We start from the raw sequence: 12,971 nt of genomic DNA, 5'->3' as shown, positions 1-12,971 counted from the left end.
CTAAAAAATGTGAAAACACTGAGAAAAAAATAGTTTAAAACAATTGAAATTGCATCAACATTTAATGCTTTAAACAGTTCCATATTATGAGCCTATCGAACCAAGCAGTAAAGTTTACAGAGGGCCTACCGCGAACCACGTTCGACGTGTTGCCTCTCTGTCGCACTTGTAAAATCGAACGTAAGTGTGACAGGGAGGCAACACGTTACGTACGTACGTACAATACTATATAATATAGTACGGTTGGCAACCCTAGAACATACGTACATTTGTTGATATTGTAAAAACAGTTAATCTTAATTAAATAATTTTAATGTGTGCTCGATAGATCATATTTTTTTCAGTGAACGCTACAAGAATAAACAAGCTATATGCCTGCAGCTCATAAGCAAAAATACGCTCTAAGTACGAGTAAAAGTAATTGGAACCGTGTAAAACGACACTTAAATTTCTTCAGCAAGTGATATAATGGAGATTTCAAGTAAAACCTAGAGATGGAAGTTTTGACGTCTTTATAGGTCTAATTTTGTCATTCTACCTAATGCAACTCGGCTAACTTTTTCTGTATCCAAAGCCTTGGCTATCAAAATGATCTTGCATTATCAGCTTTGCTTATAAAGAATCTATCGTACCTTGTTCCTCAGCTGCAGTCGCCGCTCTGCCTCGTGTTGCGTATGTGAATGCCCCGCCTCGGCACTGGCGAGGCGTTGCGCGAGCTCGGCAAGCTTGTCTCGCGCTTGCCTCGCCTCCTCAGTAGCCGCCTCGGCTTTGGCGGCTGCCTCGCGTGCTTCGGCCTGCGCCGCGCATAACGCGCTTGTGCTGCCGCGGTATTTCTTTAGCAACTGGATAAGTACAAATAAGTTAGTTTATTCATAACATGTCATAAGATGCATAGCATGATGGCATAGCATGGCACAGATGTAAACTAAATGGGGCTTGATTTTATATTTCAAAGTTGATGGGAACGCTGACAAGTAGGCGGACCCCGGGTCCTCGCGCCCCGCGCGGGGGCACAGCTGGGATTGACGCCAGGATGATGATGATGATGGGAACGCTGACAGGCGACAATTCAATAAAAATTTGCGAGACTTGGCGTTTTTATACTTTGTGCACTCGTATTTGCGTTATTTGACACATGACACTGACAACAGCAATAGAACGCAAAATATCTTGCACATCGAAATTACAAAGGAAGACAATTGCACTGCGAACGTTTACGTTCTACGTCTTTTTTTAATTTCGGGTTGGCCGGACACCACCGTTATAAATCGGTAGTCGTCTAAGTAAATCGATATAAATTTTTAATTTCAGGTCGCAACAATTCAATTCAATTCAATGTTTTATTCATAAAATATACATTTTACACGTCAAATTCTTAAACATTATTAAATTTAGGTAAATTTTGTTATAAATCATTAATATTACAATAGTTATTAGATATTTATAACAAAGCATTATTAAATATATTACATCTTATTATTATTATTTATTAACCATATAATTCTAGCTTTATTTAAATCTCAAATAAAAATTCATTAAACGTCACAATTCGATACCTCAGTCTAGGTGCCATCCAATCGTAATCGCTTGCTGTGACAATCGATTTGGGTTAGTTACATCTCTATATATTATACGTCAGTCATAATGTGTCAAATAACGCAAATAAGAATAATTCCACTATAGGTTATACAGGGTGCTTCCTGTAACAGGAGCAATAAATTAAACTGTAGTCTGTACTCCTCAAACTGACCAACATTTGTTCAGCAACTTTTGAAAATAACTCATGTTTTGATTTTTATTACACTTTAAAGTTTATTTTAAGACGCAATATATTGCAAATTTTGTTATGTTTAAAGCGTGACAAGCAACGTTAAACACACTGATGTCAGCGTACATTGAAGGCAATATTTATTTTGTATGAAAAAGAGGAAGTCTAAAGGATTCATAATTTTTAAAAGTTGCTGAACATATGTTGGTCAGTTTGAGGAGTACAGCCTTTAGTTTAATTTATTGCTCCTGTTACAGGAAGCACCCTATACATTATATGGAGATGACACCTGTCACAGTCTCCATTGAATTTGAGTATAGTCACAAGCACAGATTAGATTGTTACCTCGGCCGCTTCCTCTTCCGCATCGTCAAGCGCGGCGCGTGCCGTGGCCGCGTCTCTGGTAGCGGTGAGCGCGCGCTCCGCCGCCTCGTTGCGTGCGCGGTTCGCCTCCTCGAGCGCGGCGGTCGCCTCGCTCGCCTCTGCCTCGGCCGCCTGTTTCGCCTTCGTGGCCGCGCGGACCGCTAGCTCAAGGTCCTCCACCTGATAAACCGTACATATATTTGTTTTAAAAACTTTTAAACTAGTAGTTCGCCCCGAACTGAGAACTCGCGGTTCGCCAAAAATATCAATTGAATGCAGTCGTCAAAGGATTGAAATCCGCGTACGATTTATTGCAAGGTCTGTGGAGCCCTTAACTGATACTGTATCTGTGGTAAGCCGAAATATTTCCTGTCAAATGTCAAATACCTATATTATGTTTATTTTATTTTTATCTTGCTAATTATTTCAAAATGGTAAATTTAAAAACGATATTATAAAAGTGTAAGCCGAGCACTTTCATTTGATACCAAACTCGACCATACTTTCTTGCAAATAAAATGACCAGAATAGCAAGACACCTCACAAACAGCTTTTTGGCCTTCTAAGCTCTTCTAGCTCAATAACCCCTTGATCGAGCCTGCTCATAATTTAATGACTAAAATATAATGCCCTCGACTACACGTTTACCCAATCTCATTTAAATTAGAACAAATTTACTTAAGTTATTGTGTATCAAACTATCTTCTGACAGTTCAGCTTAATAACATCGAAATGCCGGGACGTGCCGCTAGCCAGCCGCGTGTTCAAAGTTGAATGTAAGAACTTCGCTTCGCTTCGCTTCGCTTCGCTCGCTCGTTCGATAAAGGTCATATACTAAGAAAAACCGGCCAAGTGCGAGTCGGACTCGCGCACGGAGGGTTCCGCACCATCAACAAAAAATAGAGCAAAACAAGCAAAAAAACGGTCACCCATCCAAGTACTGACCCCGCCCGACGTTGCTTAACTTCGGTCAAAAATCACGTTTGTTGTATGGGAGCCCCACTTAAATCTTTATTTTATTCTGTTTTTAGTATTTGTTGTTATAGCGGCAACAGAAATACATCATCTGTGAAAATTTCAACTGTCTAGCTATCACGGTTCGTGAGATACAGCCTGGTGACAGACGGATGGACGGACGGACGGACGGACGGACAGCGGAGTCTTAGTAATAGGGTCCCGTTTTTACCCTTTGGGTACGGAACCCTAAAAACGAACTATAGCACTAGTACGTTTACCTTATAAGGGCAAGTCAACAATGACAACAAACCTGGTTCTTAAGTTGTCTGATCTGCGTCTTGGCTCCGCCCTCCTTCTCTTTTTGTTCCAGCATGGTCTGGGCGTCGCGGAGCAACGCGCGGTACCGCTTTAGGTCTCTGTGGAAATACATAGTACATTTACCTCATATTAAGTCATACAATTACAAACTAAAAGTGAGTTTTTAATGGCTGTTAAGCCTGTTATGCGTTGCGGTATATTTTAACACCTCATAAAGGTAAGAAGTCGATATTTATTTATTTATTTATTTATTTACATAAGGAGATCCAACAGCTAACTAAATGACAATGGAATAGGCATGATAACGTTTGATAGGTAAGCTTTAAATGTAACGTTTAATACAGATTGTCTGCAGGTTACTAAGTTAAGGTAGCTGCCATTCGCGCCACGTTTCCGACAAAGTAGATCTTTTCGCATGCTGACGGCCACTTGGGAACCAAGATGTTCAAAGGACTTATAACTCTATTATTACTTATTAAGATCTAGTCTCCAATAATAATACATTTTGAGATGTGGCCGTATAGTATACGTTTTTGTGGAATGCCCCAGCAGTATATTATTGGCTGCAGTATTGTTGTTGAGCGCCTCCAGCGCCGCGAGCCGCCGCTCTAGCTCGTGCCGCTCGCGCAGCAGCAGGCTGCGCTCAGAGTGCTCGCTCTCCAGTAACAACGGCCAGACTGTACCTCTTGAGCCGCTGCACCAGCTGCGCCTGCTCCTGGGTCTCGGCGCGGGCGCTCTCCTCCAGCGCCGCGAGCCGCCGCTCCAGCTCGTGCCGCTCGCGCAGCAGCAGGCTGCGCTCAGAGTGCTCGCTCTCCAGTAACAACGGCCAGACTGTACCTCTTGAGCCGCTGCACCAGCTGCGCCTGCTCCTGGGTCTCGGCGCGGGCGCTCTCCTCCAGCGCCGCGAGCCGCCGCTCCAGCTCGTGCCGCTCGCGCAGCAGCAGGCTGCGCTCAGAGTGCTCGCTCTCCAGTAACAACGGCCAGACTGTACCTCTTGAGCCGCTGCACCAGCTGCGCCTGCTCCTGGGTCTCGGCGCGGGCGCTCTCCTCCAGCGCCGCGAGCCGCCGCTCCAGCTCGTGCCGCTCGCGCAGCAGCAGGCTGCGCTCAGAGTGCTCGCTCTCCAGTAACAACGGCCAGACTGTACCTCTTGAGCCGCTGCACCAGCTGCGCCTGCTCCTGGGTCTCGGCGCGGGCGCTCTCCTCCAGCGCCGCGAGCCGCCGCTCCAGCTCGTGCCGCTCGCGCAGCAGCAGGCTGCGCTCAGAGTGCTCGCTCTCCAGTAACAACGGCCAGACTGTACCTCTTGAGCCGCTGCACCAGCTGCGCCTGCTCCTGGGTCTCGGCGCGGGCGCTCTCCTCCAGCGCCGCGAGCCGCCGCTCCAGCTCGTGCCGCTCGCGCAGCAGCAGGCTGCGCTCAGAGTGCTCGCTCTCCAGTAACAACGGCCAGACTGTACCTCTTGAGCCGCTGCACCAGCTGCGCCTGCTCCTGGGTCTCGGCGCGGGCGCTCTCCTCCAGCGCCGCGAGCCGCCGCTCCAGCTCGTGCCGCTCGCGCAGCAGCAGGCTGCGCTCAGAGTGCTCGCTCTCCAGTAACAACGGCCAGACTGTACCTCTTGAGCCGCTGCACCAGCTGCGCCTGCTCCTGGGTCTCGGCGCGGGCGCTCTCCTCCAGCGCCGCGAGCCGCCGCTCCAGCTCGTGCCGCTCGCGCAGCAGCAGGCTGCGCTCAGAGTGCTCGCTCTCCAGTAACAACGGCCAGACTGTACCTCTTGAGCCGCTGCACCAGCTGCGCCTGCTCCTGGGTCTCGGCGCGGGCGCTCTCCTCCAGCGCCGCGAGCCGCCGCTCCAGCTCGTGCCGCTCGCGCAGCAGCAGGCTGCGCTCAGAGTGCTCGCTCTCCAGTAACAACGGCCAGACTGTACCTCTTGAGCCGCTGCACCAGCTGCGCCTGCTCCTGGGTCTCGGCGCGGGCGCTCTCCTCCAGCGCCGCGAGCCGCCGCTCCAGCTCGTGCCGCTCGCGCAGCAGCAGGCTGCGCTCAGAGTGCTCGCTCTCCAGTAACAACGGCCAGACTGTACCTCTTGAGCCGCTGCACCAGCTGCGCCTGCTCCTGGGTCTCGGCGCGGGCGCTCTCCTCCAGCGCCGCGAGCCGCCGCTCTAGCTCGTGCCGCTCGCGCAGCAGCAGGCTGCGCTCAGAGTGCTCGCTCTCCAGTAACAACGGCCAGACTGTACCTCTTGAGCCGCTGCACCAGCTGCGCCTGCTCCTGGGTCTCGGCGCGGGCGCTCTCCTCCAGCGCCGCGAGCCGCCGCTCCAGCTCGTGCCGCTCGCGCAGCAGCAGGCTGCGCTCAGAGTGCTCGCTCTCCAGCTGGGATTCCAGGACTGAGGGGTAACAATAAAAATGAATAAAAACAATCGTACAAAGAATAAGGAAAAAAATAATAACTTTTTGAGTCATATTTAGTGTACTTCTTGGCCACCACGTCATTACTAGAAATAAACTTTAATTATGCCGCGCGCGAGCAACATTGACGCAAGTTTATTACATCTAGACGTCACAAACACTTACATAACCACCTCCAGCCACAATGTCAAACTTTCCAGAAACTAAGAATGATTCCAAAGACTCACTCTTAAGTTTCTTCGCCGCGTTCGCACGGGTTTCCTCCATCTCGTCATCTCGCGCGGCCGCCTCCAGGCGAGCCTCTTTGCGTTGCTGCTCCAGCAACATTTCCAGGCGCAACTTTGAACTTTCCAGCAACTGTGAATAATAAATACAATGTCGAGTATAAGCGATAAGAGCCTTCTTTGAAGATATTCGGTGACAATATGAGTGAAAATAAGTATTTGGCAAAAAAAATATTTTTGGTACAAGCTTTTATCGCCGACTGTACTTTTCTTACGACAGACAACTAATACTCATCGAGACAATTCTGAAAACCCCTAACACAATTAGGTTGCGTTGTTTCATCATAGAGTTCCTACGGCCACCTCCTGTCTCCATCATCAGATCAGTTCGACAGTACCATATTATTGTATTGTCATCAGAACTACATACAGCTGCCAATTTTCATGACGCTACGATCCTTGGAAGATGGTTAAATTAGTTACCTTAGATTCCATCACATAGTTACATACAGGTCGACCTAATAAAAGCTTGTTAAGTAAGAAGGTTGACAAAGAGAGTGCATATGGGAGAAGTAGAAGAGGGAGTTGGAAGGGGCAGACCTCGGCGGACTTTCTCTGATCAGATCGTGGAAATCCTGAAGAAAGGCCAGGTCAAGAGCACCCTAAACCGGCGAGTGTGTATGACGAATGTTATGAAAGTAACGTAAGCGAAAGACGTATGTCAGGATCGTAGCAAATGTAAATCCGTGGTCTCTGCCTAGCCCTCCGGGAAATAGGCGTGATTATATGTATGTATGTACGTATATATTTAAACTTATTTGCTAACAAATGGTCCTTTACATTACCTCTGATTTTCATGTATCTGTCCCCAGAGATCGTCTAGCTATACCTCCTGGTCGCGAACTCTTTGCTCTAACTCAGCTCTCGTCCGTCTCAGATAAGTCCGTCTAAGGCTGATAATTACAATTACATTCTGTTGACAACATTTTACTGACCTGTATCTGTCCCGCGAGGTCGTCTAACTCCTCCTCCTGGTCGCGAACTCTTCGTTCCAGCTCAGCTCTCGTTCGCCTCAGAGCCGCTACTTCGTACCCACTACCACCTCGCTTTTCTAACTCGCGCTGTACCTCTGACAGGCGCGGTGCGTTTCAGCTTGTGTCTACTAGGGCTAGGCAAAAATACTGACCTGTATCTGTCCCGCGAGGTCGTCCAACTCCTCCTCCTGGTCGCGCACTCTTCGTTCCAGCTCGGCTCTCGTTCGCCTCAGAGCCGCTACTTCGTGCCCACTACCACCTCGCTTTTCTAACTCACGCTGTACATCTGACAGGCGCGGTGCGTTTCAGCTTGCGTCTACTAGGGCTAGGCAACAATACTGACCTGTATCTGTCCCGCGAGGTCGTCCAACTCCTCCTCCTGGTCGCGAACTCTTCGTTCCAGCTCAGCTCTCGTCCGCCTCAGAGCCGCTACTTCGTGCCCACTACCACCTCGCTTTTCTAACTCACGCTGTACATCTGACAGGCGCGGTGCGTTTCAGCTTGCGTCTACTAGGGCTAGGCAACAATACTGACCTGTATCTGTCCCGCGAGGTCGTCCAACTCCTCCTCCTGGTCGCGAACTCTTCGTTCCAGCTCAGCTCTCGTCCGCCTCAGAGCCGCTACTTCGTGCCCACTACCACCTCGCTTTTCTAACTCACGCTGTACATCTGACAGGCGCGGTGCGTTTCAGCTTGCGTCTACTAGGGCTAGGCAACAATACTGACCTGTATCTGTCCCGCGAGGTCGTCCAACTCCTCCTCCTGGTCGCGAACTCTTCGTTCCAGCTCAGCTCTCGTTCGCCTCAGAGCCGCTACCTCGTCGCCGCCGCCGCCTCGCTCCTCCAACTCGCGCTGCGCCGCCGTCAGGCGTTCTTCTTTCAGCTCGAGTTCTAGCCGAGCTTCCTGTAACATGATGGTATCTTTAGTAACGGAAAAATATTCACAACTGCCGTCAGTTTTGTCCTAATCATCTACTTACATTTCTTCTTCTGGTATATTATGGAATGCTATTCGATACAAATTGTTAAGTTATTGCTCCTTTAGCTACATTCGCGCGAGACAGGCACTTCTCTAGCTCGTTCTCTCTTCAATAGTGCTACATGTTAGGTGTTGTATAGCATGTCTGTACTCACAGAGAGGCTCTGCTCCAGCGCGTACTTGTCGGCGTGCGCGAGGTCGCGCTCGTGCGAGAGGCGCTCCTTGGCAGCTCGTTCTCTCTTCAGCTGTGCTATATGTTTGGTGTTGTATAGCATGTCTGTACTCACAGAGAGGCTCTGCTCCAGCGCGTACTTGTCGGCGTGCGCGAGGTCGCGCTCGCGCGAGAGGCGCTCCTTGGCAGCTCGTTCTCTCTTCAGCTGTGTTACATGTTAGGTGTTGTATATCATGTCTGTACTCACAGAGAGGCTCTGCTCCAGCGCGTACTTGTCGGCGTGCGCGAGGTCGCGCTCGTGCGAGAGGCGCTCCTTGGCAGCTCGTTCTCTCTTCAGCTGTGCTATATGTTTGGTGTTGTATAGCATGTCTGTACTCACAGAGAGGCTCTGCTCCAGCGCGTACTTGTCGGCGTGCGCGAGGTCGCGCTCGCGCGAGAGGCGCTCCTTGGCAGCTCGTTCTCTCTTCACCTGTGCTACATGTTAGTTGTATAGCATGTCTGTACTCACAGAGAGGCTCTGCTCCAGCGCGTACTTGTCAGCGTGCGCGAGAGGCGCTCCTTGGCAGCTCGTTCTCTCTTCACCTGTGCTACATGTTAGTTGTTGTATAGCATGTCTGTACTCACAGAGAGGCTCTGCTCCAGCGCGTACTTGTCGGCGTGCGCGAGGTCGCGCTCGCGCGAGAGGCGCTCCTTGGCAGCTCGTTCTCGCTTCAGCTCTTCTTGCGCCCCGTGCAGCTCGGCGTCGAACTTGCGCTGGCGCTTCTCGAGCAAGTTGTTGCGGCAGGTCTGTGGAAATTCGGAAAAATTCGCTTGTGAAAGGGATGTTTTCGGGGGACAATTTATAATTTATAAAATAAAACAAAGATACACCATCGACCGAAAGCCACCTACTTGACATGAAATATACTCGTAGGATGATGATAATCTTGGCTATAAATCCGTAGAGTAAGATGGTCTTGCGATTATATACGACACCTTATCTTAAGCCTCGTTTCTGTATACATTCATAGTTCGTGATCAGCAACGCAGGCTTCGTCAAGTGGACACAGAAACAAATCAGCTAAAGGCTTCGTCAACCACTAACAAATGATATAATCCGCAACAGGATTTGTCAATCTTAAACACTAAATTAAACTAGGCCAAGTTCCTCCCCGGACCGTTGCCTGCCGAAAAGTCCCTTGACACTGGCATTCATAACAGTTTAATTAATAATATTTACACTTGTTCTTCAAGTATTGTCGTGGGTAGTTACCTGTTCGTCGAGCAGTGACCTCAGGTCGGCCATGTCGTTGGTCAGCTTCTGCAGCTTGCGCTTCCACTGCGCCGCCACGGCCCTCTGCTCCTCCACTTCCTCGTACGCATCTTGCACCTAACACGAACAAACGGAAATACATATTAGAACATATCTGTAGTGCGAACTATGTACCTACATTTATAGTACTTAGCAAGAATGCTATGGTCCTGTCAAATAACTTTAGAGAACCAGAATGTGGGTTGTTAGGTCTATTCCAACCTTTATTAAAACTATGACTTTTTGAACGAGTTTTACGCCACACTTACGCTTACTCTTTTATAATTCGTCTAGGTAATCTAGGACAAGAGGGTAGGGTTAAGTAAAAATCAAAGTTAAGTAACAGTCCTAAGTTACAACGCTAGTTCGGTGTGAATTAAGGACTATTGGGAATCCTACCTACTTCTTTAAATTAGGTATTACATGTATGCACATTCAGTTGTCCTAGCGAAGTTGTTATTAACTGCTTAAAAGCTAGGTGTATCTGAATATCAAATGATAATCCGTACAGTACTTACGATATTATAGAAAAAATCAGTGCTATAAATATAAGCATTAAATTCATAACGTATTAAACATTCGTAAAAATACACACAAAAATGTTACAGAAAAGTTCATTCGCGCGCCCGGATTAAGCCGTATATAAAACGACATTTAGGTACACGTATTTGCATCAAAACAGCAATCCAATAATATTCTCGAATGTTCGTCTAATACGTTTTATATTTCAACAACTAAACGTAAACACCGACAAGATTCTGTCGAAAAATCAACTAGGTATCTAGCCAATCGCCAACGAGTAGTGGTCAAGGGGACACGTGTGGTGATAAATTCATCTGTAGATAATCGTAAGAAATTACTTTATCAAAGTGCACTGACCTCTTGCTCTGACTCGTCCATTGCTCGTAAATAATGGTTAATAAAATAACCCACGACCGGTACACAAACCGAACTGGCACTATCAGGGATGGTATCGGCGGGAATTTTGTCACTTATCAGTTATCACATCACGTCAAGGATGATCTTGAGATAGGTTTCGGGCGAGATAACTCAGTTAACACCGTGACCCAGATATGGTTGGACGTCGTAATTCAATGGAAACCTCTGATAAATAGCGCTCGAGTAATGTGAGAGTAAACGATTTTTACCGAGTTGCATTTTTAAATTGATTACTTCGGTATTAATAGTCACATTCATATCAGTTGCGTGACCTCGTTTCACATTGGAACGATGTTATTTTATGATTTTCAAATAGCTTTGTTCCCTTGGGCTGCCAAAGGGGCGGCGGCGGCACATTTATTGTTGTCTCCGACTTTCAGACTATCATTAATTTTCCTGTTACTAAAACTATTTGAACTTGCTCTAATATTCGAGTACAATCGTTTACTCCTAGTTCAATGTCTTACCGAGACAATAAAATAATTTTACAACCTAAACTATTACACCAGTAACATTCAGTAATGATGATTATCATATCATAATGATACAAATAATGAATTTATAATATCTCAAGCAATATGATCATTGATCAGAGATACAGCGTCTGCAAATGTGTAAATGTAGATTGCATCATTAACAATTATAACGAAGGGATTAATAATTAAACATTGCGCTGTTATCTGACATTGCTTCCTAGCTTTAACTGTTAGACTGTTACCTGTCAAAGTTACAATATCGGATTATAACTTATAACGGATATGACGCTTACAAGCGATTTAAAACAATCGGTTAGGGCCGGGCCTTAGTATTTTAGACGAGTTTGACGGCAGCTCTGAATGGATTGAGTATAGATAGATTAAACATACAAACGCATGCTTAGTGTGAGCAAAAAAAAATTGCAGTTAGGAAGCTTTTTATTTTTGATGCGCTGGTTCATATTGCCACTTGTAAGTTGTCCTCACGCTGCCAACGTAATAGCGCACGCTACAACTGCAGCTCCCTATGAACTTGCTCGTATCGCCACCTGTACTATTCGCTACCAGCACATTTGTACATCTCACCTTTTTCTCGAGTTGCTTCTTAACCGTGACAAGTTGCTCTAGGTCGTCTTCATGTTGCCGACGCAGTTGCGCTCGCAGCAACTACAGCTCCCTATAAGCTTGCTCGTATCGCCACCTGTACTATTCGCTACCAGCAAATTTGTTCATCTCACCTTTTTCTCGAGTTGCTTCTTAACCGTGACAAGTTGCTCGAGGTCGTCTTCATGTTGCCGACGCAGCTGCGCTCGCAACAACTGCAGCTCCCTATGAACTTGCTCGTATCGCCACCTGTACTATTCGCTACCAGCACATGTGTTCATCTGACCTTTTTCTCGAGTTGCTTCTTAACCGTGACAAGTTGCTCGAGGTCGTCCTCGTGTTGCCGACGCAGTTGCGCCCGCAACAACTGCAGCTCCCTATGAGCTTGCTCGTATCTCCTCTTGTACTTGTCGCCATTGGCAGTGGCGTCGGCCTCTGAACCCTCAGAGTCTGAAGGCTCGGCGCCTCCGTTGTCGGCTGAACGCCAGTGCAGGAGCTCCAGCTCGAGACGTTCGGATGCCTGTTGGAGAATTCGAATTTTAAAATTATGGTCTTGAATCTGTCATGGTATTTATTAGACTTATATCGACCGGGAAATTAACCGTGAACCGTTGGTAGTCTAGTGAAACTAACCGTGAATCATTCAATACTGTCATGGTATTTATATTTACGAGAGTGAAAAATACACACTACCTATATGTTTTAGTTATACATGTAGGTAGAGTTGAGGATGCACAGTGTTAAATAAACAACATTTAATAAGCCGCAAAACACTATTGGTGGCAGCAAATATATGCAATGTATGTGACGCCTGAAAACATTTAGTAGGTACAACTTTTGCCAATACGAGTAAGACATAATTTATCACAAAGTGCGATGTTGTGAAGTCGTTAATTTCAAACATACAGACTTATAGATAGATATAACATGAATCGCAACAGAATCAGAATTAAACGAAAACAACTTCATTTCAAGGCCCCAAAAACACTAAAATCTTGAACGACCAAGCTCTTAATATGGAGTGGGTATCTGTTTGACAGATTATATCCCTGATTACTTAATTCGTTTCCAGGTTAGGCAATTGTTTATTTTAAAGGATGGTGAGTTTTTGCTTAGTGAGGCCTTTGTCGGTCGTTGGCATCATCGTTGCTTCGTCTATCTATCGGTTGCCTCATACCAGCGCGCTAGGTTAACGCCGCCGCCGACTCAACAGTTCCCACACGTACCTGCTGCAGCCGCTGGTCGTTGGCGAGCAGGTCGCGGTTGTCACGCTCGATGCGCAGCCGCTCGGCGACCTCGGCGTCGGCGCGTTCGGTTAACGCCGCCGCCGACTCACAGTTCGCTTACGTACCTGCTGCAGCCGCTGGTTGTTGGCGAGCAGGTCGCAGTTGTCGCGCTCGATGCGCAGCCGCTCGGCGGCCTCGGCGTCGGCGTGCTCGGTTAACGCCGCTACCGA

At 47.5% G+C, this 12,971-nt stretch overlaps 1 protein-coding gene across 1 annotated transcript in view; it reads right to left on the bottom strand.

The window, feature by feature from the left end:
• LOC134657274 (unconventional myosin-XVIIIa) overlaps window positions 1-12,971 on the bottom strand; it is a 300,971-nt gene that overhangs the window by 5,961 nt on the left and 282,039 nt on the right. The window contains exons 25-33 of the mRNA XM_063512854.1: window positions 11,802-12,035; window positions 9,459-9,575; window positions 8,831-8,992; window positions 7,783-7,959; window positions 6,027-6,156; window positions 5,630-5,777; window positions 3,399-3,504; window positions 2,114-2,311; window positions 633-842 (exon numbers count right to left, since the gene is read on the bottom strand). Of these exons, the coding sequence (XP_063368924.1) occupies window positions 633-842; window positions 2,114-2,311; window positions 3,399-3,504; window positions 5,630-5,777; window positions 6,027-6,156; window positions 7,783-7,959; window positions 8,831-8,992; window positions 9,459-9,575; window positions 11,802-12,035 (1,482 nt within the window). The remainder of the gene's footprint in view (window positions 1-632; window positions 843-2,113; window positions 2,312-3,398; window positions 3,505-5,629; window positions 5,778-6,026; window positions 6,157-7,782; window positions 7,960-8,830; window positions 8,993-9,458; window positions 9,576-11,801; window positions 12,036-12,971) is intronic.

This window comes from Cydia amplana, chromosome 19, assembly GCF_948474715.1.
Source record: "Cydia amplana chromosome 19, ilCydAmpl1.1, whole genome shotgun sequence".
NCBI lineage: Eukaryota > Metazoa > Arthropoda > Insecta > Lepidoptera > Tortricidae > Cydia > Cydia amplana.
The sequence above is the reverse complement of the archived record's forward strand: the minus strand, read 5'-3'. Positions and strand labels throughout refer to the sequence as shown.